This window comes from Excalfactoria chinensis, chromosome 1, assembly GCF_039878825.1.
Source record: "Excalfactoria chinensis isolate bCotChi1 chromosome 1, bCotChi1.hap2, whole genome shotgun sequence".
Lineage (NCBI taxonomy): Eukaryota > Metazoa > Chordata > Aves > Galliformes > Phasianidae > Excalfactoria > Excalfactoria chinensis.
In genome coordinates this window covers 157,477,070-157,504,343 of record NC_092825.1, presented here as the reverse complement: position 1 = coordinate 157,504,343, position 27,274 = coordinate 157,477,070, and the positions used below count along the sequence as shown (strand labels likewise).

General features: G+C 41.3%; 1 protein-coding gene across 2 annotated transcripts in view; it reads left to right on the top strand.

The window, feature by feature from the left end:
• HTR2A (5-hydroxytryptamine receptor 2A) overlaps nucleotides 1–23,202 on the top strand; it is a 28,807-nt gene extending 5,605 nt beyond the window's left edge. Inside the window, exons 2-3 of one of the 2 annotated variants that reach the window (XM_072342335.1) lie at nucleotides 367–567; nucleotides 18,359–23,202. In XM_072342335.1, the coding sequence (XP_072198436.1) occupies nucleotides 367–567; nucleotides 18,359–19,158 (1,001 nt within the window). In that variant the 3' untranslated portion in view covers nucleotides 19,159–23,202. The remainder of the gene's footprint in view (nucleotides 1–366; nucleotides 568–18,358) is intronic. The other variant, XM_072342345.1, reaches the window with a different exon arrangement.
• The last annotated feature ends 4,072 nt before the right edge of the window (nucleotides 23,203–27,274 follow it).

Here is a 27,274-nt window from a genome sequence, read left to right as displayed (position 1 = left end):
ATTACTGATATGCAACTAAGCATATTTCCTTCTCCAGCTGACACCAAATCTAAAGTTTCAGTTTCAGAATTGAGAAGACTTTGTAGATCAGCAGGCATTAATAACACAGTAATCACACTAATGAAAAATTCTAATGGAAAACTGAGAAATTCCACACTTGCAGCAACAAAATTCTTTCTCCTTCCATAGATTTGCTGCCAATAATTCTTGATTACAATATCAAACATTAGGAAAAGTAGAGAAATTGTCAGACAGCTTCCTTACTGCCAGCTTGTGCTAGGAGTACATGTGCAGTGAGAAAAATGCCTCACAACAAAAGATGTGACTGCATCACATTATAGCTGATGTCAACTTTCTTTTGTGCAGGATACACGTGGCCTCTGCCTAGGAAGCTCTGTGCCATTTGGATCTACTTGGACGTGCTTTTCTCCACTGCCTCCATCATGCACCTCTGTGCCATCTCATTGGATCGTTACATTGCCATTCGAAACCCCATCTACCACAGCCGGTTTAACTCAAGAACAAAGGCTTTTGCCAAAATAATCGCTGTTTGGACCATATCAGTTGGTAAGTGAGCAATATTTCAGCGTGTAATTGCTGATTTCTAGCTTTTGAGATGATGGGACAGATACACATCTCAGTCTAAAACTGTGTTCTCTGCCTGCAATGCTTTTCTTGCCACAGCCTAAGAAGTGCTGTAATGTAGTAATTAAGCAATACACAATCAACAGTGACAACACGAAATGGAGGTAAAGCTGAGCAGCAGTTATAGAAGGAATACACATCAGCAATTAGACTGCTAGGTTCAGTTTTGTCTTAAAAATGTGTTTATTTCATACACTCTATAGCCATAGAATCATAGAATCATAAAATGATACCCTCTGTACACCAGAGTCCCTTTGCTTATTAATCCAGTAGAAAACACATCATCTTCTCTGTTCATTTTTTCCCAGTCTCAGGCATTGCTAAGTGTAAGCATTCTCTGCACAACATAAAAAAGTGAAGCACTCATTAAGTTTGTCAGTACTGCATTTGTCGGTATTAGTGTGTGGTGCCTGCACTAACAAAGTCACAGAAAGATCAGAAGGAGCAAATCAGGGGTTTGTGCACCTCAGCAGTTTTCTGTAGACAGTGGCTTGCTAGCAGAGCTTCTGAATAAGATCACTATTTAAATGAATTTAGAAAAAAAAATCTATTAGTTAAGCCCTTTTGGTTAGGATATGTTTTATGTCCTACAGCAGGAGCAGTTGGCTCTTTGATATCTTGAGACACAGATTTTACTTGTTATCACTGTGGCAAGTAATCAAACATAGACCCTATTTAATCTGAAAAATGCAACTCCTTGCTTTACTGAAAGGCACACAGTGCAGCATAAGTGAAGATGGCATCCACTTTTCTGTGGATGGTTAAGGACATATGCAAGGCAGTGGTGGCTGTTTGAAGGATGGGCTGATAGGATGAGCTCAATTTCATTCACACGTAGCACATCATCAATAGAACATGGAGGTTAAATATATACAAATGAAATTTAAAAAAAAAGGACCCTGAGGTGTGCAGGAATAAAGCAGTGCTCAGGTGCTCAGCTGTTAGACATGAGGAGATAGGCTGAAGGAAGACAGTGTCAGTTCCCTGCTTGGGAACTGGGTCAGGAATGATCTATGGAGAATGTAAAGTGCTATAAAACAAGCTATAAAGGGGTTTCTGAGCTGCCCATTGCCAGCATGGCATGTTGCTATATTGAATAAAAAATAAGTAAATTATGAGGAGACTTGCTAGATCCCGGATTTTTCATGCAACTTACTGTCAGTTGGTCACTGATCCTGTCTTTATCACAGCCTGACTCAGAATAGATTGGAAGTGGTTTCTGAAGAATGAGGTCATTTATGCATCATTTACTAATAGAAAATGATTTCTGAACAAAGAGGTCTCTATGTATCATTTACCAATCTTCAGGCTCTCAGTGCTACTTAAGAGTGGCAGTGCTATAAATTATTTAACATCTTGCAGGTTCACACAGGAACAGCTAGCACAGGCAGAGACAGTGGCAGGCACAGCACACTCTCCCCAGCTCACAGTGTGGCTGCAATTTCAGTGACAAATACAGAGGGACGGGAGTTTCTCAAGGTTTTGCCCTCCAGCATCAGTTCAGATAACCTTTGGCTTCCCTTGCCTCGACAGTTTGCAGCTCAGCTGGTGCCCTGTGAACTAGCACGATGCGTGAGATGGAGAGTAAGAAGACAAAGAAAGAAATGAAATGCCTCATGTTCCCCTGTGCAGAGGCTCATTTGGCCTGGAGAAAGCAGGGGGATCTTTCAGTCAGCTTAAATAGCTCCCTCACTGTCAACATTCTTAGTTAACCCACTTGCAGAGCCCTCTCTAGTATTTCTTTACCAGGCTGCGCCCCAATCTATTTTGGCTCTTTTTGTGTGGAAGCATCCCACGTCCAGGTCATCTTTGTATCCCTCTCTGAGTCTCTTCTATCACTTCTAACATTATCTTTGAGACAGGTGGCCAGTCTGTAATATTCAAAGCATGAACATATCACAAGTTCATCCAATATCACGTTTTCTGTCTTGTCCTCAGTTCCCAACTTAATAAGTACTAAAATGCTGCTATCCTTTAGGACACACGAACCTGAATGATGCACATATGGGAAGTATTCCCCTCCAACTCATGTACAACACTTTTCTTCCTGATGTTACCTTGCTGCCTGTTGGCTGAGATTTATGAGGAACTTCTACGGTTCCCATCCAGTCAAGGGCTACCAGCATGTTTACTCTGTTCCAGCATCCACACAGACAGCCACAGATGAGCTGACTGGCACTGGCCAACACAGAGGGCTGCCAGATGCTAACTTCCATCACCATCATGGTGGGAATCATTCACCTAATCCTACTGCTTGTTTCCCGTCTTTCAACCCATCCTTTACATGTGAAAAGATCCTTCTTCCTCTGCAGACATAGCTTAATTTCCTAAGCAGTTCCTGTGTTGTGCTTCCTGGAAATTCAGAAATGTTATACCAACTGGGTCACTGTCATACACCTTCTTGCTCCCACCTGCTGACTCCTGTGAATGATTCTGTCTGATCTGTGGGTCATGGCATTCTCTCTCTGCAGAGACTCTCCTCATATTTCCCAATCTACCCATATCTCTTTCATTATGACTTCTATGATATGTAAGTAATGAAATTTCCATTCACTAAATGTTTAATTTTCCCTTTGTTTTCTAAAAGCACAAATTCGTTCAGTGAATCTCATCCAAAGTCCAGTCGATTTGTGGTCATCCTTCTGTTAGCTGTTAGCTTCAGTGATGTACGACATATATAAAAAACAAGTTGCATAAAAAAGGACAGGCAGTTTGATTGACTTGACTTCTGAAATCTTGATTTTCTTAGTAAAAAACAAAAAAACAACAAAAATACTGTGCTAACATTTGTTTTTGCATTAGTGGAAGAAGAGCATTTAGACAGCAGCCTTTCTTTCACTAGACCATGTAATGCCACAGGCAATTGGTTTAAAATGGATTCTAATTACTGTAACAGATTCTAATCGTGTCTTTAATTCTTAAATCATCCAGTACCCAGGGTGGCTAGATAATTAGATTATTTGTAGCTGTTGAAGGCAAAAGCCCATTAAACACTGAAAATTATTCCATTTGTTTTAAAGCACAGAGGTCATTAGTGAGAACAGGTGTAAAATGCCCAAGAGTTTTCTCTTCCTAGAAAAAAATTACAGTGAAATGTATTCAACAGCATTTAGCTGGAATCTATAGAAATGTAAATAGAGCCTACACTGAAAAAAGACAGGTAAAGAACCTTCCAGTCCTAGGTGAGCCCAGGAAACGTACTGCTAGGCAAATCAGAATCCTCTCCTTTAAAAATTCTTGACAGGACGATGGGAAAGAGATCATGACCATTAAGCCCTTATAGATCTCATTCCTCTGTCCTTATTTCTCTCTATCCTTCTGTTAATGATGAAGTTTGATGAAGCTCAAATCCTCTTACTCTGAGTTTTCTCTTTGCTTATAATTTCTCACTCAGCCTACACATCTGCTCACTGCCTTCAGGCAGTCTCTGCTCTCCCCAGTCATCACAGCTTGGATTTATTCTGTGCTTCTCAAGCAGAAAAAAGAAAAAGCATGAAGTGGAGTTGGACAAAGTTGGTGAAATTACCCCCATATATCCCCCTCTTAGAGTTTTCTGGTTTGTTCAAGTCTAGTTTGGGGTTGGTTTGGTATAGGAAAAGGACCGCTTGTTATTACATGAAACATACTTACCAATATTGCAAGTAATTACACACAGTGCTGTACTCTGATAAAAGACTTAAAGTTGAGCACCTAAATATGGAAGTCCTGCCGCTAACCCTAAAATATCTTCTACGCTACACTCTTTATCAAGTTGTCAGTCTCTTTGCTTCAGTTTCTTCTTTAGAAAACTTGCCTTTGCAATTCATAGCACCATTTATCATCATTTTCTTAGTTAACACTTCTATATTTTTAATATATTTGTGAAATCATCTGAGAGAGTGAGCGCACAGTTTGCTCTGCCCAGTTTAAGGATCTAAAGGGCAAACATTATAGCTTTCATGCTAGGACAGTCCCTTGGAATCTTTTCTATATGTGGATGAAAATGTCACCATAAAAATAAAATACCATAAAGATACTGTCAAAAACTGTGACACAACATGTAGAGAAAACTGCATTAATGATGACTAAGGGTCATGGCACACAATTTCATAAATACAATATTAAAGCTTCATCATCATCTCGTAGGGATTTTCTTTGTTATATTTTAAAGACACACCATGAAACTCAGTAGTCAGCAAAAGTTATGCCAGTAGAGAATTCTTTGCCATACTAATGACCTCATCTGCAGTGACATCTAACAAGTAAATGAGCTCTTCATGTGCACGTTGTCAAAGAAAATCTAACATCAAATGCTGCGATGCACATTTCTGAGTTGACTAGCACATGTATTCCAGTTATGAGGCATTACTTAAGATGGTTTTGAAAGACATAAATATCATATTTCCCTATTCATGTAAATTTTTGCCATCTTTACCTTGTGACAGAATCCTTAGTTTGATTTATTTCTCCCAGACGAGTGAATACTTCTAATCCGACAGACCAACATCTTATCTGATATCTCTCTCTCATAACTGTGTATGTTAGAAAACTTGCATTTTTAGTTCCTGCATCTTTTTATTACATTATTTGACAAGGAGGTTTTACTAACCCTCTACTGTAAAAAGAGAAAAAAAACAACAAATTGGAATAGCATAGTGTAGAGCAGCATAGAGAAGAGTGCAATATATTGGAGTAGAGTAGAAGATAAGAGTAGAGCAGAGTAGAATAGAATGAAATGGAATGGAATGGAATTGGAGTAGTTCAGTTGGAAGGAACCATCAAAGACCATCTAGTCCAACTGCCTGACCAATTCAGAGCTAACCAAAAGTTAAGGTATGTTGCTGAGGACTTCGTCCAAACCAACCTTGAGCATGGCCAGGCATGGGACATCAACCACCTCTCTAGGGAGCCTGTTGTAGTACTTGACCTCTTTTATGGGAAATAAATATTCCCTAATGCCCAGACTAAGACTCCTTTGGTGCAGCTTTGTGCCATTCCTGTCCCATCTTTGTTCCCAGATGCAGAGCCCGGCACCTCTCTCTGCTTCCCCTCCTCAGAGAGCAGCACAGAGCAATGAGGTTGCCTCTAGGCTTTCTCTTCTCCAGACTGGACAACCAAACATCCTCATCTTCTCCTCAGATGATGCACTCTCCAGCACTTTTGCAAGCTTTGTTGCAACCTCCTGGATGCTCTCAAAGACCTTAATACCCTTTTTTATATTGCAGAGCTCAGAACTGCACAAAGCATTTAAGGTGTGGCCACAACAATGCTAAATGCAGTGGGAAAATCACCTCTTTTGACTGGCTGTCCATGTTGTGTTGATATTAGTCTATGTCTTTTCTTTCTGCTTTGACTTTATTGATAAGGGCAAGTTTTACACAGCAGATGTGTATTTTTAGTAGCACAGCTATGTGGAAGGAACAGTGTGAACCAGGGTACTGATGACAGAATTTCTTCATTGTCCTTTTCTTTATTTCTTTTAACTTGTCTTCACTCAGAATATCATGAAGACTGTGTTCCTCTCATTGAAGATACTGAAAAAACAAAAACAACAACAACAAAAAAAAACATTAAGTTCAATTGGCACAAGCTGGTCCTATTATCAGGATTCTTTGAATTAATAAGTAACTCTTCTTGGCTTGCAATAAACCCTATAATCAGCCAGTCTCACTTCTGTAGGACATTTCAGAGTAATTGGAATGTTTTAAGAAAATGGGCAGTAACAGTACAGCGCCTATTATAAGTTAAGTTATTCCTCCTTCTCTGAAAGGCTATATTTTTTGGCCAGTTGTGTATCCAGCACAGTGAATAATACATGGAAGAATCTAGAAAGGATTTCCACAAATGGAGAGGGGAGAATGAATTTATGTCCTTCCCCAAGCCAACATTTCTGCAGATAACGCTATGTGAGGTGTTGCAAAATGTAAAAGGGACATGTACAAAGGCTTCTTTGATAGATCTGGTAGATCTCTACAACAGTGTACAGCCAAGAGAGGATCCTGTATTGACCAAAAAGTTATTTGAGCATGTCTAATCAGAAGAACCTGGATTTCTGCATAGCAGAAGCCACTTGCAATATAAATAAGCAGGAAAGAAGTGTGCAAGAAATCACGTTGGATTTATAAACTCTGTCACCTGTACCCTGTAATTGCAATTAATAACCTTATAAATTAAAAAAAATGACATTAAAGTAAAACTCAATTGCATAAAGAAAAAAATATCAACAAACAGAAGTTTTAAGTCCTTTTCAAATTACAGAGCCATTTCACAGCATCTGTTATGCATTCTTAAGAATGAGAATTTATTAAAGCCGGATTTTGCATTTTATAATGTTAGGAAAGATAAAGGTATCACAGAAGTGTGCTTTAAAATGAGATCTATGCATTTACCCCAATTAGCATGAACGTAGCAAACTTCTACTGACTTGGGCTGCAATTAACTTTCCCCACGCATTTCCCAGCCTGTGCCATTGGTACCATTTCTTAGCAGAAGCCCAGCTAATACATGTCATGTCAGAGCTGAGACAACATATTCCTAATTACCTGCAACAAAGTTTGAGGTTGACTGTTCCCAGGGTAAAACAAGCCCCGCTCTTCATCGTACTGCAGGACATGAGGAGGGCCCTCCAGCAAACAGAGTAGATATTTTTTGCAATAGATACAAGAGTAGTTCAGAATTTATTTTTTTTTCATTGTCAAGGTGGTTTGTGACATTTAGCAGAAAGATAAGCCTGGGGAATTTTCCCCAACACATACATTGCAACCCGTAGGTAGCAAATATGGGCAGATATAATCTACCGTTTTTCTTCTACTCTCTTAACTCTGGTATTTTCCAGATATGAGGAGAGCACTGCCTGAACTCAGAAAAGAGCAATTCAGTCAGTGTGAAGGGCATTATCCATCAGATGGGCAGTGAAGTGTGAAGTAGAGTATCCTGAATCACTATATTCAGACCAGTATATGTTGGTAAGCTGCTTTATGCCCCATTTTTCTTTCCAAATTATACACTGTGGTGGGACAGCTATGCAATAACAAGCCATTGTTACAGCCCCTCTGTGTAACTAATGCAAATCTGAACATTTGGTTGGTGAACAGTCTCTGCAAGAAGCCACAGGAGGCTCAAGGAGATGAGACAAAGATTTGTGTGGAAGTGGAACCTTGGCACAGCCGCTCAGCCAGAACCAGGGCAGTGAGGTGCAGAACATGGACCTAAGAAGACAGTGGGCAGCAAAAATAATGTGCCCAAGGCCCCAGAAAGTTCAGAGCAGTGACAGGGGTGGTTTTCTATCTCAGTACAAAAATTGCTGTTAAAGAAAATAAAATATTAAACAACTCGTCTGCCATTCAGTGTCCAGCTAAACTACAAGAGATCAAGCCAAACTGCAGGAGAAACCTCAGATAGATACCAGCAGAAACCCCAAAGTCCAGTGGAGGGTTAAACAAGTGTTAAGCAAATTACCAGCATTTATCAAATTGTACAAACTAATAATTAAAAGCCCAGAAGTGTAAAAACTGGGATAGTGGAGGATCTTGTCACTCAGACTGCTCCAGGAGCCATCTCATTAGTTGCTTATGATAGTGGAATATCTAAGATCTGCCCGTAATTTCTAGCTTATTGCTACTATATTTTATAAAGCATTACTGCGCACTTAGCAGGCAGAGAGTATAATAAGTTAGCCCTAAGGAGCCTTCAGGAGCTTCACAGCTGAACAGCAGACTGATAACACGTGAGCAGGGGAGGTCTTGATAAAAATGTATTGTGTGTCTTTCATTCCTGAAGTACAATTATACCCAAATCTGTTCTCCTGGGGGGCTGAACAGCGAACGTGGCAGGAAGCCACCTGACATGGAAGACAAAAGGGTGATTTGCTAAACAAGAGGAATGCCACAAGCAGATAAGAGTTGATCCCACTCAGAGCCTTTTGCTTTTCAAAGAGCAACATTCACAAAGACAGTGAAAACTACAAATTTGTAACTTCTTCCAAGTGAAATTAAGCCATTGCTACAGGGAACTTCGAAACATCAGTGTGATTTAAAGAACATTAAATGTGCACACAAACAGGGAAAAGGATGTCTGACCTGCTATGGTCTGTTTGTGTCCGTCAGAGGAGAGCACCAATGTCAGCCCCCACTGTATCCCAGATGACAGCAGCACTGTGGATGCCATCTGGATGCCTTGGGCTCAGAGCAGATCAGCAGCCTCCCCCAGGATCTTCCTTCATCTTCTGTCCAAGCTCAGCCAGACATCTCTTCATTCCTTTCAGATTCAGGGATAGTCGCAATCTCATATGATTTGCCATTGATAGAATGGCTTGGGTTGGACAGTGTTGCCAGCCACTAACCCAGGAACTAGATCAGTCTGCCTATGGCCCCATCCAGCCTGGCCTTGAACACCTCCAGGGATAGGACAACCACAGAATAAACTTTCCTATCCCACAGATTTTTGGAGCTTCAGTGTGATTTCCTTTAGGCCCCATGTAATGTGGTACAGCATTCTCTCTCCCTTCTGGGAGGTTCACCTTGGTTGGAGGCAGGGACTGAAGCACTGACAGATGTGCAGAACAAACCAAAGTTCATGTAGGAGAACTGGCACGTGGGATTACATGCCATGCTCACCTCACCTGAAATGCAGTGCCACTGAAATGGACACTGGGGCAAGAAGATTCCAAGAAACCTCACCAAACCCGTACAAGAATATAAGTTATGTTGTCAAACTGTGGGGCTACCAGTTTTGTAGAAGCCTCCACTGCTAACCTATGCCCTTTCTTTTGCCCATGTGATAGTTGGTAGGAAATCTCCCTTGACCTAACAGATACAGCAGCACTGATACACTGTCAATCTTCATGCTAAAGGTCTCACAGCATTGGCCCCACTGATCTCCAGGGTTGGACTTAGAATCATAGAATCAATATATTCATAGAATTAGAATCATAGAATCAATATAATCAATATTATCAATGGCTTGGGATGGAAGGGACCTCAAAGGCCATTCAGTTTTCCTTCACACTGCAGGCAGGGTTGCCACCCACTAGTTCAGGCACTGGATCAGGTTGCCCACTGGTTGCAGTGTAACTACCTACACACACAGCTGTCAAAACAAGTCTGAGGCAAGTAGTAAAAAGCTTTGGATCATGAAAACACAGCTTATAGCTCAGTCATTTAGAAAATTCGGCACTCTTGTTCAGCAGGTGTGTGTTCATCTGTAAATGCGTGTGTGTCCATGTGAAATTAATGCTTATTTTCAGCCCCACTTCATTTAATGTGATATATTATGGTATCCACATGCTTCTGAGATGAGGAGGAGGTAAAGAATCATCAGCTTTCCACTCCAACAGGTTTGAAAATGAACCTGAGGTCATAGGCAGGTATCTCTGTCCTCTCCTCCCCCAGGCACTTCCCAGTTATAAAGCAGAAGGAAAAAGTGGGTTGAGAGGGAGCTAATGAGAAAGAGAAGTTCATTTCCAGATGCAAATCTAGGCTGATCCTACGCACAAACAGTCTACCCAGAGAGGCTGTGGGGTTTTCTCCTTGTGGTTCTAGGAGTGCCACGTGGATGTGGCCCTGGGAACCCTGCTCTGGGTGTCCCTGTTGGGGCAGGGGCTGGAGCAGAGGGACCCAGAGGGCCCTGACAGCCTCATCCAGGCTGGCGTTCTGTCCACGAGTTCTCAGTATCTGGGAAGATGGGACTGAGCATGGAAAAGTGCTAGTTCATCTGAGATGTGATGCAGTAACGGGATGCCACAACACTTGTGAATCACAAATATTTCCTGTTGACATGGAGTGGGCTCCTGTAAGGATAAGCTAAGGTGTCATCCTGGGAACTAAGGCACGGTTCTTGTTCAGGTGAACAGATCAATGCTGTGTGCCACCATAGAATCATAGAGTATCCCAAGTTGGAAGAGATACATAAGGATCACAGAGCCATAACACACCCCTCACTGGAGATCAGGTTGAGTAGGTTCCTATGAATCAGTAAAGAAGCAAACAATATTCAGGATCCTTCTAGTGTTGGTTTTTAACCTCCTATGTATCCCCAGAGCCTTCTGATGCAAAAGCAAAACTAAGATGCATTCTTTTACCTTCTTCTCCGTCGATGCATTTATAATGATTTGCATTTGCACAGTCATCTTCACAAAACAACGAGATCTTCTTTTTATATAAACATTGTTCTATTTACTGAGTCTAGGGTTGGGACCTTTGACAACTTTCTCCAGACTTAACACCACTAAAATATTCAAAATCACCTTTGAGATCTGGCTGAGCATGGTGAAAGGGGGATCCATCAAATCCATGGGAGATCTGAGGAAGAATCCAGCATGTGGTACATGTTATTCCATTCTTTTGCTGTGTACAAAAGAAAATTATTTACTAGGCAATTTGGTCTTTCTTATGAAGTTACAAAAATTCTGTTCTTCGATTGATATAAATGTTATAGTAAACAAGGAGCTGCAATTCAAGTATATCACAGAATCACCAAGGTTGGAAAAGACTTAAAAGATCATCCAGTCCAACCATTCACCTATTGGTAACAGCTCCCACTAAACCATGTCCCTCAAGACAATTTCCAGTCGTTCCTTGAACACCCCCAGGGACGGCGACTCCCCTGGGCAGTCCATTCCAGTGCCTGACCATACATACATATATATATATATATATATATATGTCATCTAAAAAGGAAATTTGGATATAAATTGATAAATTATCTCAATCTTCTGAGGTTTCCACTGCTCAAGGAGAACATTATTCTCTTTGCTGGCTCTAGAATTGAAAATTTTACATATGTGTGCCCAGTGCTGCAGTGTTCTAACTCCAGGAAAAAGGGCTTTTATTCTAAAAAGACAAGAGATTCAGTTAAAATGGGCCTGTGAGAAGTGATGGCCTTAAGCTGCACCAGGGGAGGTTCAGGCTGGTTGTTAGGAAACATTTATTCTTAGAATGAGTGGTGAGGCAGTGGTACAGGCTGCCTAGAGAGGTGGTGGAGTCCCCATCCCTGGCACTGAGGGATGTGGTGAGTGGGCATGGTGGTATGGGCTGAAGACTGGATTGGGGGATTGGGACTAGAAGATCTTAGTGGTCTCTCTGAAACTCAATGATTCCATGATTTTTAAGCAAGGGCCAAAGAATGGTTAGGAAAGAACTGAAAAAACAGAAAGTCATGTTGAACTTAGGTACCAAGATTAGCTCTGGGAGATTCCTTGCTTATGACCAGGCAGCACAGATTACTCCAGCATTTCCTTTCACCTTGGAGACCTCCTTTCTGGCCATTATAGTGAACAGAAGGGGAAGGCCACTCATGCACACCTACCAAGCTAACACGATTTGGTTGCAACAGCAAGGGTCTCTTTATTTCAACTTGGTCAATCAAACTGGGGTTTGTTCCCCTTTGCTCTTTGCTGCACGCATGAATGGCATAATCTGAAATTCTCAGTCCCTAATCCTTTATTTCTTTCTAGTTGTTTGACAAGTGCAGGTTTCTGTTAGCCCCCTTAGTGAGTGGATAATCATATTACACAGAAGGATAACAACTTCTCTTTCTCTGAGATAGCTGCTGGAAGCCAGTAAGCACCCTGGCAGAAGCTTCTGCCCAAATCAAAGATAATGTCACTAGATGAAGAGCAAAGAGGACTGGCGAAAGTGGAGAAGTTCAAATGGAAATTGAAATGCAGAAATTTGTATCTTTTCCCTCACATGCTCAAAAGGATGAGAAAATCCAGCAAGGAAAATGAGAGTGACTGGACATGAAGGACACATGATTGCCAGAAAATAGTCCTGCTGCGCAGATAAGAAAGAGGGTATGGAGTGTGTATGGGCAGAAATGGTACTTGGAATTGAGAGCAAGGAAACTGCTTCCCACTGTTTGATTCCTGCTGTATCTAGGAAATAGGACGGCACGTACATTCTGTAAGTGAACAGGATTATACTAAAGCAGTAAGCAACTCCATCAGCAGTTTCCTCTCATAACTCAGCCTACCCTGGAGCCCCGGATTTCTAATCACTGGGGTGATAAAGAGGCAGCTGGCCTTCAGTTCTTGTTCTGTACTGCTCCACTAATTCTGTTTCTATTTAAATTATTATCACACTCCTGCAAATTAACTTGGACAGACAGATCTCTGCACTTCAGGAAACGGGCTACTTTCAGAAATAGGTTTCAAGATCACAAATATCACCGGCAAATATACCAGGGGGGGCATTGCTACTTTTCTGATCTTATTTTTCTAAACTGAAATAGACCAGTTATAGCATTATATTATAATAAATGATCATTTACAATAAATTTTTCACACGAAAAGAGTTGAGTTTATCTGTCTCCCACTAGGCTAAATAATATGCTTTCCAAAATATTTTCTGAGCTCCCATCAGCAAAGCCATTTCAAAATTTGCAGAATAATCCAGGTATTAGCTGTTGCCCCATTACATGAAGCTAAACGTAGCATAGCTTTACTTTTGGTTGTATAAAATAGTTCACTAAAGACAGTGTTCCAATGCAAAGATACAGGAAGCCCTCTGCATGTGCCCTCTAACAAAAAAACTTGGCCTATGGACAGAGATAAGGGAAATGTCTGGACCTTCTCAGATTCCAGCCCTTTGAGGATGGTGTCTCTGGGATGCAGAAAGGAGATGGTGCTCCACCAGCACTGTGAATTGCTTTCCTCTTACAGAAATCCATCTGAAAGGAATATGGCATGAGGGTTTGTGAGAGAAAGCTCCTCACCCATCCCCATCCCCACCACCATGTGTATCTGCCAAGGGGAAGTTCCTGTTGGGGATTCTGGGAACCCTGCCTAAGAAAGGAAGAGTTTTCATGTTGAGTTACATGGAGACTCACATGGCGATTCCCAAAATACACATCGTTTTTCAACATATTCTTTCGCTGGTGGAAATTTCCGCTTCTATTGCCACCCACCAGCAAACCGCACAGCCATGCTGTCAGCAACGTGTCTGGGACAATTTGGGCAGCAATGACATTGCAGCAGTGAAAGGTTTGTCATGACTTTAGATGAGTCAGTTGGGAAACAGCACTTTCAGGTGCATGCAGAAATCAGTTAAGTGTTTGCAGGTCTAGGGAAACAATTACCTCCCTGGGTAACGCGTCAAGCAGAGACATTAAGCCAGGCTGTGTGGCTCTCCTGTGAATGTGTAAATGGAAGTGTACAGGTAGCTGATATAAGATCCAGACACATTTACATCCTTGATGTGCAGAGGAAGACATGGTCCCCCTATAATTCCCCCCCAACGTTGTTCCCTGGGGTCTGTGTTCCTGGAGCAAGCAGACTCACCCACACAGGAACATGGTAAATCAAATAAATACATCTTATTTTGTGTGACTATTTGGGTCCAAAATATTCAAAGCCATGTGTTGACAACGTTGTCCCAAAGCAGTGCCTCAGGATCTGGCCCTCGGCATGTCTGAATCAACACAACTGCTAAAATTTGAGCTGGGAAGGCTTCATATCTTTTCATGCAGAGGTGAACAAAGCTGCTGACCTTTGTTGAGAACCTGTAGCGAGATTTCTAAAGGTATTTCCTGCCTCTTGGACTGTTGTTACAGTGCATAATAATGCTCATTTGTATTCAAATCAATCAAAATGGGCATATATGAGCTGAAAGCATGGAGACATACAGCATGACTTACAGTTTCTGCTTGAAACTGTAGGAGACTTTATGGAAGGAACCTTGACATGATGTGTTCACTCCCCCTCCTTCTCTTCACCCTAAGTAGCCCAAGTTTGTCAGTGTTCTGGGCATATTGTATATTCTGGCTCTGATTCATTTATAATCTCAGGAGCTCAAGGCAGCGACAAACCTAGTTTAGCTGTCCACTTAAAGTGGTTTTATGGCTGCTGTGCATCTCTGAAGATTTGCAAGCCAGCAGTGTGTACCACTAAATCAACTTCTGTCAGTTTTACCAGGCTTTTGGAGAGAACAGCAGGAAGGATGCTATTGCTTTACTTATCAACCCTTGGTGTTCTTAAGAGCCTTTTGTCATTCTGAAGTTGTGCCCAAATGGTTGAGGTTTAATACAGGATTTATTACCCCTCTTCACTGTTTTTGTTCTGTCTTGTGGTTTATTAAAGTCTATCGAGTTTGAAACAGCCACCTCTGTATAAATCAAGCTGTATAAATAAATCACCTTATACCAGAGGTACATGATATTTAGGGTTTGTCCACAAAGGAAAACGTGCTGATTTAAGTGGGAATATTAACTGGAAATGCAATAGCCAGCATACCTCCACAGCTTGAATGGATGCTCCCATTCTATATCAAGAGCTTCCTTGAGCCTTTTATTATGAAGTTAACTGGTGAATCAGCATAACTGTTTCCCTTATCAATGAATGCATGAATAAAGCATAGGCTGGGACCTTTTATTATCTCTGTCTGCAGTATGAGTTCAGTCTTGTCCAGACCTCAGTATTGTGTGGCTGACATTCACGGCCACGTGTGATACCTCTTAAAAACCCCCTCAGAGTGGTAGACTTGGGATGCACAGGGAAGCTTCTTTTATTTACATTTTAAGAATGACTGCCATTGAGTTTTTTGTCCTCGCTGGGATGCATTTACCATCTTCATGCCACTCGTCAAAGAGGCACAAACTGTACTTCACTCAGGAGAGAAGTTTAGTCCCCACAGAGATATGAAAAGAGTCAGGTTGGAAATTAATATATTCCACACAAGAATGCCACAATATCACTTGTAGAATCCTCCGTCTGGACTGGTAAGTACACAGAAGACAGGTTACAACTGTCAGTGTTCTCTGCAACCGAAGCTGTTCAGATTTCATAGTGGCCAGCTACCTGTGGCTGTATGGCTGTAGGGCTATCAGCGACTGCTACAGCTCTGCTGTGAAATCTCCTTTGCACTTGAAGGAATCACAAGGAGACATGAAAAACTCCAGCTACAAGCTGAAGCTCATTTCCAATCAGTCACATTTCTAAGCCAGAAATCTAGATGTGAGGTTCCAGCTCTCCAGAACATGCTCACAGCAAAACAAAGCAGATGGGGAGCTGCTGCCCTAGTGTTTTGGGTGAGGAATTATAACAGACTTTGGCCTTTTCCTTGAAAAAGCTTTCAATTACGCTAAAAATATTCCTCTTTCTAGTGCTGCTGACTCTTCTCCCATGACTCTTGGAACAGCTGAACCATAAGGTTCGTAGTAATGAAAGGCATCTTTTTACTCTGCCAACATCATTGCTTATTTTATCTCTGCAGCTCACACGAGGTCCTTGAATGAACTGAAAAAAGCACAGCCCTGCTGTTATCTATGTTGGGCAGAAACGGACGGAAAACCTGTGGTATTGCTCTGAGAAGTGTTGTATTTCCTCACAGCTGAGATGTACTGTTAGGAGCACTGGGTGTGCTTTCAGTATCCCTTCATCTCATCCTATAAAATAAAGGGGGAGTTCGCAGCTTGCCCCAGTTCATAGAAAGTGTTCATCACCTTCAACTATTTGGGCAATGTGACACCTGCAGGTGACCTCTCCCATGGTGCCATCAGACGAAGGGCAGCTACTATAGGGAACCTGATTTAGCAGGGGCGCTGAACTTGATGGTCTCCAGAGGTTCCTTCTAACCCCCACAGTTCTGTGTTTCTGTGATTTTGTGACTTCATTTTTTCTAAGCAGGATGCTTCCCAGAGCTGCTGGAGCTTTCCTCACCCTAGGAGCGCAAATTTGCATCTCACATGTTGCCTTCTCAAAGCTCAAGTTCAAGCACGTGGGCTTGTGTAGCCTTGAAACAGAAATAGAAAAACAATACCGCAGGCTCTCCGTTGGTTTCTGCCCTGGGCAGATAAGGAGGGTACTCCTGTAAGATGGCCAAAGGCACTGCCATGACTCAGTGCAAAGCTGTGCAGATAAAATAAGCTACACTGCTTAGAAAAAGCGTGAGCCTTACAGAAGCCCCAGAAGAATGGAACATTTGAAGAGAACAAAAGCTTAATATCATTACTATAATTGTTGTTTTGTATTGTGCCTGAGCTGCAGAGCATTCCTGCAGGATTGGAGATCTGTTGGCACTGGAAACTCATGAAGTGAAGAGACAGCTCGTGCTTTCACAGAGCTATCAGTTTGTGCACTGGAGCTGGAAGAGGGAGGGGAAGGGAGGTAGAGGGCAGGTGCCATTTAAGTGCTGGTGGTGTGAAGACGAATGTCAGGACTCATCTGGGAAACAGAAAGAACATTCTTGAACACATTAGGGAGGGCACAGTATCATGCTGTCATGTCAGTCAGATCATAAAATGTTTAATTCATTTTTTCCCCAAAAGCCAAACACGGTACCCAGGGCTTCTTGTTGAAGATGCAGAGGGGAGTGGGACTCCTGCATGACACTGACTTTCCACAGGATTTGGACTCCCAATTGCTTTTGTCCAAGCAGGACTCTACGATTGCTTCACAACACCACTTTTGCTCTCTTTGTGTCACATCATCCTTTTTGCTGGCTGAATGTTGCCTCTCTTGGAGAGACAGCATCCGTCTGGGGGGAGGGGAGGAAAGAAATGTTAAAGAAAAGCCCAACCACAAAGCAAACATACAACAAACAGCAGCTGTTCGATTTCAGATGGGCACTAGCAGCATGTGCAGAAGTCCCCAAGGAAATGTTTGAGTGGACTTGAATGAGGAGAATGGACTTCATCACCTGGCTTTGTTGTTCCTTACAGAACAAGAACACAGCACAAGTTCCAGGGGAAGATGAGGTTCATGCTGCTGCCAATGCTTCTGGGGCTGTGCTTTTAGAGGTCAGCCTGTAGTAGATGTCTGGCAGTACCCAAAAGAGATCCTGACTGTCTGCAGGGTGCACAGCTTCTTGGGCTGTCTCGTATCCGTGTCTCTCAGTGCTTAATTTGTCCCCATCTTTCCTCTGGCCGTTGCCATGGAAAGTTTTTTTAGCATTTAGACTGTGGACTGTATGGAAAATAACCCAATGGATTGGGTTCATTCAGACCTGCAAAAAAAAAAACAACAAAATTGTCTTTCCTCCTAAAGTCAGCATTTTACAGTACCAAGGACACTTTTAATCCTCATAATAAATAAATAAGTAAATAAATGAAGATAAAAACAGCCCAAGATAAGACAACTCTTAATTCTGACCATAGAAAAGAAAGACAGGATGTCATCTTGATCACAGCTGAGAAAAGCCTTTGCCAAGGCAGTAGGAACAAAGGGCAAACCCAGAGATTGATGCAATGGGGCAAGAACAAAGAATAAGAATTTATGCTTTTGTTGCCACCAGGTGTTATGTGCCAGTTTGATGGCAGTAAACATATATTACCTGTGGCTGAGTTTAGTTGGATGGGAGAGGGAATGGAGATTAGAGTAACAGCAGAATCCCGTGTAATGCCTGTGTTGCTCTTCACCTGCCCTTCTTTGCTGGCGCCCTCTAAAGCACAAACCACAGCTTTGTTCAGCAGACTCAGCATCCACAAGACCAACATTTTCCACTGCATCCTTTCTTAGCATGGCCCCAATAAACGTGACACAGGGACAGGAGATGTGTTGTGTTGCTGCCAAGACTTAAAATACATAATTTTTTTCCCTTCCCCTGTGTAAATTCAGTTTCCTTCGGGATGTCTGTCAATCATGGTTCTACCTGCTAGCAATCATTTACGTTCTGTAACTGCCATTTCTTTAAGAAATAATCCGTGTATAGTTAAGGTTGTTTGTTTAATTTTTCTTAAAGATTGGAAAGCAGTATTTTTTTGTTTCTGTGTTTAACCGTCCTTTTCTCTAACCCACCTTTAGGTATCTCCATGCCCATCCCTGTCTTTGGACTACAAGATGACTCCAAAGTGTTTAAGAAAGGCCACTGCCTTCTTGCAGATGACAATTTTGTACTAGTAGGCTCCTTTGCGGCATTCTTCATCCCTCTGACCATCATGGTGGTCACTTATTTTTTAACTATCAAGTCGCTGCAGAAAGAAGCCACGCTGTGCGTGAATGACATTGGCCCAAAGACCAAGTTTGCTTCTTTTAGTTTCCTCCCTCAGAGCTCCCTTTCTTCAGAGAAACTCTTCCAGCGCTCTTTGAACAGGGACATGGGGTCCTCTGGGAGGAGAACCATGCAATCCATCAGCAATGAGCAGAAGGCTTCCAAGGTCCTTGGCATCGTCTTCTTTCTGTTTGTTGTGATGTGGTGCCCGTTTTTCATCACCAATGTGATGGCTGTAATTTGTAAAGAGTCATGCAGTGAAGAAGTCATTGGTGGGCTACTTAACATATTTGTTTGGATTGGGTACCTTTCTTCAGCAGTCAATCCACTCGTATATACGCTGTTCAATAAGACCTACCGCTCAGCTTTCTCTCGTTACATTCAGTGTCGCTACAAGGAGGAGAAGAAACCTTTCCAGCTGATTTTAGTGAACACCATCCCAGCACTTGCATATAATTCTAGCCAACTCCACCTGGCTCAAATGAAGAGTTTGAAAAAAGAGGCAAAATTGATGACTAAGGATTATTCGATGGTCACGATAGGAATACGCCATATGGATGGTACCTCAAAGGGAAGCATTAGTCCAGGGAATGAAAAGGTCAGCGGCGTGTGACTCTACCAGCTGTTGGCAGCTGCCATGACAACCCCAAGTGTACACTGAAAATTTCATCTCGTGGTGAGATGCTCTGAGAGTGCAAGAAAATCAGCCCTGTCTGAGAGACCCTCCAGTAACATCACATACGCCTCGTGTTATCCTGTTGATGAAAGGCAGGGTGGAATGGTATCAAATGTGCAATTTGTTTTCATACAGTACTTTGGCTGTTTTAAGCACAGGCTTTATTAAACTTATTTTTTTAATAAGATAAGGGATATATTTCTTAAAGAAAAAAAAAATGCAATTTCTGGTATTGTAATTATGGGCTGTGAAGAAATCTACGCATTTCTTTTCTCTTTGCAAATGAAAGCTAAGCTGTCCTTTGATTTCCATGCAGGGTAGGCTCCAGCTAGTTCATCTTGCTGCAGTGGGATTTTGTTATCATTAACAGAATGAGCACTTTATGGAACTTTAAATAAAAAGATGGTTAATTTACTAATATATATTTAAAATGCATTTTAAAGCATTAAAGAAAGATCTATTAAAACCTGTATAGATGAATTATATAGAAATTTTGGTATCGGTGTTTTTATGGCTATTTTTTTCTTCCGAGTGACCATTCTGAAATGTTAATGGACTTTTCCACCGCTTGTTCTGTGTTCAGATTAGCAGTCTTCAAAAGTAAATGATACTTGAATGATCCCCCGTTTCTACCACCATTCTTAATCTTCTATTTCAGGTCTCGCACTTTATTTCCATTTAAAAAATTTCATCTGTTCTAACGTAAAACTTCAAAGTAACTTTTTCAAAAGTCATTATTGGACTTGATTCTCTGCTCCTTCCCACTGGTGTTGACGGGGAAGTGAAGAGTGAAAAGAGTGGAAAATCAAGCACAGGACTGCTAAGTAATTTCAAGAGTGATTCCATGCCTCTGCTTGATTTCAGCAGGGCCTGTTTTAAGTAATGTCAGTGAAAGTTTTTCATGAGAAAATCCTTTAGGTGAAAGGTTTCAGCAGATTCTCTCTCAATGTTTCTCTTTGGTTTAAAAGGCCATTATGAAGGCGCCCTTCTGGATTTCTTTTAGTGCTCATAGAGTCTGAATTACTCAAAACCCGTTACTTGTTCAAAATTGTTTTCCCTTGTTTTGCTGTTTTGCTGTTACAGTAGGTTGCTCAGGAATGATAGGTAGCTTGCACTATTAGGACTCAGCCTTAATGAAATATGTTTGGGCAAAACGGGCCCACTTGAAAACAACAGGACTTATCAGCAACACCATATTCCACCTGCACAGCTCTAAGGGAAGAATGCATTACATAAAAAAACACCAAATATGTTGTCTGCAAGAATGTTGTCCGATGACTTTTAGGCTTCACAGACATTTTAACTAAAGTCAGTGGGACTGTGCTGGAGAGCAGAAACACAAATGTTGCATCAAGACTTCAGTCCAAGCATTTGATTCATTACATGAACTTTACAGCCATAAGTAGGACACATTCCAGTTTCAGATCCTGTCCAATCTGAAAAATAGTACTACCTACCCAGAAGTCAAATTTCAATGCCTGAATCATTTAACAAGTCCTTCTCTTGGAGCTGTTCAGCTTCCATAGAACAATTAAACAACCACTATGGTAAAGAGAGATAAACAAATCTCATTCATCCATCAGGGTTTGGCTCAGAAGACTTTCCATTTATAATATTGAATTCTTTGGTAAGAGAAGACTTAGAATTTGGGTGGTTGTTTGGCTGATTTCCAAGCAACCACTTTTATTATTCTTCTACCTGTTACCAGTAAGATAACTAAGCCTGATGAGGTTGCAGAACAGTTTCATTCATGGGCATGTAGCCATTAATGGTTATCACCCCAAAACTGGGACCTTTGGATCCCATGACAAATCAACTGGTGTAATCACTGTGCTCACCAAGATGCTTGATGGAAACACTCAGACACCAGAATCAAAACAAAAGAGATTTAGCAGAAGGAAAAAATCAGCTCACTGTTCCTCCCTTCCTACACCCTCCCAAAGCCTGCATGGCACATCAAGAGGGGTGCAAGCCCACAGCTCCACACAGGTAGAGAAGGGATTTCAGGGGAAATCTGAAGAACATAGCTGAGCATGAGGACAGCTGCAAAGCAGATAGGAACAGCGTGACTTTCCACTGTTTGTTAAGGAGTTTAATACAGACCCTAAATGAGCAGGTTTGAACCAAGGACAACCACCAGCTCTTATTACACCATCCAGCCAGCATCTCTCCAGGGTACCCCACAGAACAGGGTGTTCAGAACATCCTGGGTCCCAGACATCTCTCTGCAAATGAAAGATGGTTTTGAGGATTCACTCTTGAGAACTCCAGGGGAAATGTAGGGAGCAATAAAACCTAAGTTCTCTGAGTAGGGAGCTCTGGATCTTGCACCAAGCCAGACTGCCTTCAAATGAGGAATACTGATCAAAGGACTCCAAGTATGAGGAGAAAGGAAACACAGGTGCTACTAAAAGTGGAGGGAAATGCTACCTTTAGTGCAATTCCTTCAAATTTTGTTGCATTTCTGTCCTTTCAAGAGAAATAAGTGGAAAGGATAGAGAGCCCTTGTCCTGTTGCCCACCTGTGCCAGGGAACAGAGCTGGCTTGTGTACCTTAACATGTATACAGGCACCCGGCACTTTTGCACAGCTCAGTTCTTCCAGATCTCCTGTTGCTGTTCAGCACAGTCTCCCCTACTTGGCTGCTCTTAATAAGCTGCTGCTGAACATTTCACATCCATCCACTGCTGATGCTCTCTGCTTACCATCTGCATTTCACCCACATGGCAGTGTAAATCAGCCTGCCGTCTCTCTCTCCTTTCACCTTCTGTTCCTCCTTCACAATGTGAAATTGCTCAGGTTGCAAATACTGACAGGGAATGTTTCAATGCAAATAGAAAGGGTTTCAATTACTTGCTTGATGTTTCATTAGAAGACAACTCTGAACATGAAATCCTTTCCCGCTTATTAAAACAAAACCTGTGTTTGGAGCCTAAGAGACTTGACAGCATTTCTTTAATTAACAGCTGGAGGCAACATAACATTTATTTTTGGTTAGAAGCGGGGATATCTGATGCCAGAGATTGTAACACTGCTAGCACTCAGATTGATGGCTTTATTGAGCGGCTTCTGCCCAAGAAAGCTCTCTAAGCCAGGAATGCGCAGCAGATGAAAACCACGATCTCCAGCTCCTTATGAAGATATCTGACAGCTTTGGAAGGACCGATTCTGCCACTTCGCACCAAAATTTTAATAGATTTTTTCTCTGTGGTTTTGCCTTAGGGATGATGACAGAGTCAATGTCTGAATTTGTAACACCCACCGTGCCAGTTCTACAAGAGGATGTTAATCAGGAGATGGCAATTATAAGATGCTATACTGCTGCCAGATGTCAAAGTTCAGCCATTTCCAATCAGAATTTGTTTATAGGCTTGGGACGAATGCTACTGTTTGATATGACCAGCTTCAGAGCAACAACTCCATCTTGAAAAGAAAAAAGTGAGTGTTTTCATTTTGCATCAGACCAGAATGGAAATTGTGAAAATTCCCAGGAAAGAAAGAAGAAAAAAGACATTCACGTTGACTAGATCAGAGGTCAGGGCCTTCCCCTGCCATACAGGAAAAGCATGACAAGTCCATCCGTCACATCCACGTCCAACAGAACTGCTTCATCTGAAAAATGCTTTAACTGACAATTTTTCAAGCAGTTCTACATTTTATTACTGCTGAGACTGCATCTAAGAAATGCCCAAAGACATGAAGCTCACCATGTATCTCCTAAGCTGGTGTGCATTCTTTATACACTTCAGGGTAAAGCATCCTAAGTATCGATCCCATCCAGCCTATCATGCACTGTACTTATGTAATTATTGGCAAATGGTGAGATGCATTCTATTTTGAATACCTGTATCTTTGCTTATGTAAATACATAGAGAGAAATGTTTGCTGTATTTTGTAAATGCTGATGTAAAACAGTGTTCTAAAGCTTTATTGTTTTGCCAGATCCCACTGCTCATAAAGCAGATTAAAATATTCAAATGCCATCGGTTGTTTTATAAACTGGAGATTTGTCTTAAATAGTAATTTTCATAGAATCATAGCATGGCCTGGGTTGAAAAGGACCATAATGCTCATCCAGTTTCAGCTCCCTGCTATGTGCAGGGTTGCCAACCACCAGACCAGGCTGCCCAGAGCCACATCCAGCCTGGAATTTTAGTTGGGTTTAATCACCCCATATGTGTACATAGTACAATATCTGCTGAAAGCTAAGGTCGTGTTAAAGCTCTTACTGAACTGGCATAGAGAAAGAACGTGTTGCAGAATTTAACTCCATCTCAGTAGTCTGCAGCCCACAATGAGCCATTGCAATTATTCTTTTTACTAAAATAGCACTCCTGATGAAAAAGGATGCACTCTTTGGCCAAATACACATAGCTTAAAATACTGAGTCTCAGAAACAACGTAACAGTAATAAACCAATTATATAAATTTCCCCAAAATGTCACACAGTGAGATTAAAATTAGTAAGCGTCACATATAAATAGCATTACAACACTTTGCAAACATAAATAACACCCGAGTCACAGAATCGCAGTGCCATCTATTGGTAATATTTCCTTTTTCATAGAGAGTATTATAGCAAGAACTCAAACTGGACTTTATTGCTATGTGATTTTTCCATGGTAATCCTAAAACGAATGTATGCCTCCAACCTGATCTTATGGCATACATGCTCTTGTTTACAGCTACAACATGTATTAGACTAGTAAGGCTGGTGATAAGAAGTCTCCTTCAAACCTAGATTTGTCCTGATGATTCACCAAGCTATAAAACATGTAAAAGAGAGCATACAATGACATCTTTTAATCCAGAAGTTATCTAACAGATGTAAACACTATTTTAGTTACAAACCTGTGAGGCACCATAGAGTGAAATGCGCCTGGTAAATCCCTGGCACGTTACCACTCATTTTTGCCTCTGTAGTACTGATCTACTGGACATTGGCTCCAAGATATGATTATTAATTACATTAATTGGAAAAGTCACTGCCACATTTACCTGTTCTGACATACAGCATCCTGACCCTTGAAATAGAACAAATCCATCTTATCCATCTGGCACTCCAAGACCTAGAAGCAAAGAAGATATTTGGAAAAGAGGATATTTGGCCTTCAGGTTTACAGTATAATCTTCTGAGGCTGCTTGTAAATTTTATGTCATGCAGTGACATTCCTTAATTTAATCGCATTGTGTTCTGTATTGGTATCTGTAATTTAATCAAAGACATCCCATGTTATCAGACACTGAAATAGCTCTAGCAGTGGTTCTGTGAACCACAGTGACTTCCACTGAGCATTATTTAACCACACACATTCCTAATTTTTCAGTTGAACTGTAGTCTAAATTTATAGGATGGAGAAAATCTGTCAAACTCAAAGGCTTCATTCAAATTCAGTGCATCATTTTACATGTGTCAGGCTACTCAGTCTTCGCAGGACATAAATTGTAATTAACTCCATCTAAATTGCTTGAATTATATTGCTATGTTTCCAGTACAAAGCAAGGCAAAATAGGTGATGGCTCTGAAGGAAAAATAAATACTAAAACAAAGGATTTTAGTTGGCTGTGGAGAAAAATGAGTGTGGCCAGGTACTCTGTTTTACAAGTGTTGGACGTGTTCAGGTTTAATTTAAAACATGTAAGGTAACAAGTCTTGGGGTGAAATGAGTATGGAAAATCAGCCCTAGGATCTTTCCTTAAAAGATCCTCATATGTTAGTAGAAAAAGCTCCCTTTTTTTATTAACATCTGTTTTCATGGTGGGAATGCTTGGGAAGGATCCTATGCCAGCAGGCTTCCTAATGGCCACATGTCAAAAGACTTGCTTCCAATCAAATCATTAGCAAAGAGATGATGAAGTAGAAGAGCACAGAGTTTGTGTAAAGAACCTACATCAATCTATGGATGTATATACTGAAGAGAGTCACCGCCGATGTGAATCAATACAGTCCCTCATCAAAAGCTCTTAAATCATCAGTCTTCACCATGGTGGCAGGACACCAATGAGGTACTATGTTGAGTCTGTGGTATTTTATCTGTAGAAAACTAGAAAATATATGTAAAAGTGACAGTATACATAGTGGAGAAATTATTGCAAAGGTTCTGCAAAGAGGTTGTGACACCATGTGATGGCTCTGGAAATGGCAGATGGAATTTTAAATTGATAAACCTAAGGTGGTACAACTCAAGGTGATTTCTTGAAGGGGAAAAATCAGTTCTAGCTCTACATACAGAATGATATGCCTCAAACTGATTGCTATCACACTGGAATGAGATTTTTGTGTTATGGAACTGTGTGAAAATTGTGCATAACTTTAAAAGATGAGAGAAAAGCAACACGGACAATCAAAATCAGAGGATGGCGTCCATATCTATTACCCAACTTGACAGGGATTCTTCAAGGACTGTGTGAATTCATGAAGGAAGAATCCAAAGAGGATTCATTAGCATTCGGATTATACGTACCTCCAGCCAGAGATCTCAGATTGCTAGATGTTAGCAGGGTGCTCTCTGGAGCTGCCTGCCGAATTCTTGTGCACATTCTTCTACCAGGTTGCACTACAACTAAATGAAGTGTTGACTGGAATGTACCACTGGTTTTCACCACTACAGTTGCTCGAGTTAAGATTTCAAGCAAAAAATGGTGATCTGTGTACATATGTAACTAAACAGTTTCCATTTTTCTATTCCTGCTCTTCCATAAATGCTTGTCCAAGTCCCTAGAAGATGTCGAGGAGTCAATTCTTAGGTCACAATTCACTGACAATGTAAAGATTAGTATTTCACAAGTTCACTTTTGCTTTTCCTATTATATGATGAAAGTTCTGCAGTGACAGAAAGATTGCTAGCTTGACTACCCTTACACACTTTGCCACTGTTTCCAAGAACCCAGAAATAAAATGGTTCACGCATCTGAACAACTGCAGCAGGAAATCGACACTACAAAATAGAAGTTAAAATGATGGCTGATGAGCTTCAGAGCAACTTTCAGGCTGGAAAGCCTGGAGAAAAAAGGGTTCTGGGGAGATATATGATAGCAGTTTTTCAGTATCTAAAGGGGGGTGTATGAGAAAGAAGAGGATAGAGTCTTCAGCAGGATCTGCTGTGATTGATAGGAGAAGGGGAAATGGTTTCAAACTAAAAGAGATGAGATTTAGATTGGATAAAAGGTGAAAGTTTTTTACAGTAAGAGTGATGAGGCAGTGGTACAGGTTGCAGAGTTGGCACAGAGAGCAGTGGATGCCCCATCCCCAGGGACATTCAAGGTGAGGCTGGATGGGGCTCTGAGCATCTGATGGAGATGTAGGTGTCCCTGTTCATTGCAGGGGAGATGGCCTTTAAATGTCCCTTCCAACTCAAACAGTTCTATGATTCTATGATTCTAACTTCACAAAAAGCCTGTTTCATAAAGTCATTAATACTGAATCATTTAAATGACAAAGAAATTCAGATGGTCCCTTTCTCTATACAGCAAAAGCAAAACTCATTTTTCACTGTGAGTCAGTCACTGAGGCTGGGTACTGATGAGAGTCTGCTAGTTAAGGTTCCATGTGTAAGCTGGCTGACACAGCTCTGAAATGAAGCAGAGAAAGGGAGGCAGTCTAAAATGACTATTTACAGCAAATGAAAAGTATCTCCGTTTGGAATTTCCAAGAGAAAATCCTTCCCTTCAAATCCAACCAGTACAAAACAGCTCAGTTCACAACAGAAGCTATAATGTAGCTACACATAACATCGGTTTTCAGTATCAAATAGTTGTGGATGATGGGCCTGAGGGCAAGCCTGGAGGTGTCGTGTAGGGGATAATTTTCCCATTGCAAGAGAATGATTAACAGCCACTCTTAGGATCCCCAAGAAAGAATACAGACTGTTTCCTGAATGTGTGTCAGTCAACCAGGAAAGGATGAAAAAACTGAACTGTGCCCTGTTCTGATGTGTCCAAGCAGCAGGTGGATAATGCGGGTGGGTCAGATGAAGGCAGAAAATTTGGAAGCAGTGTGGTCCAGTAGGTACTCCACGAAAATATTCTGAATGGTTTCATGTAACTATGTGTAG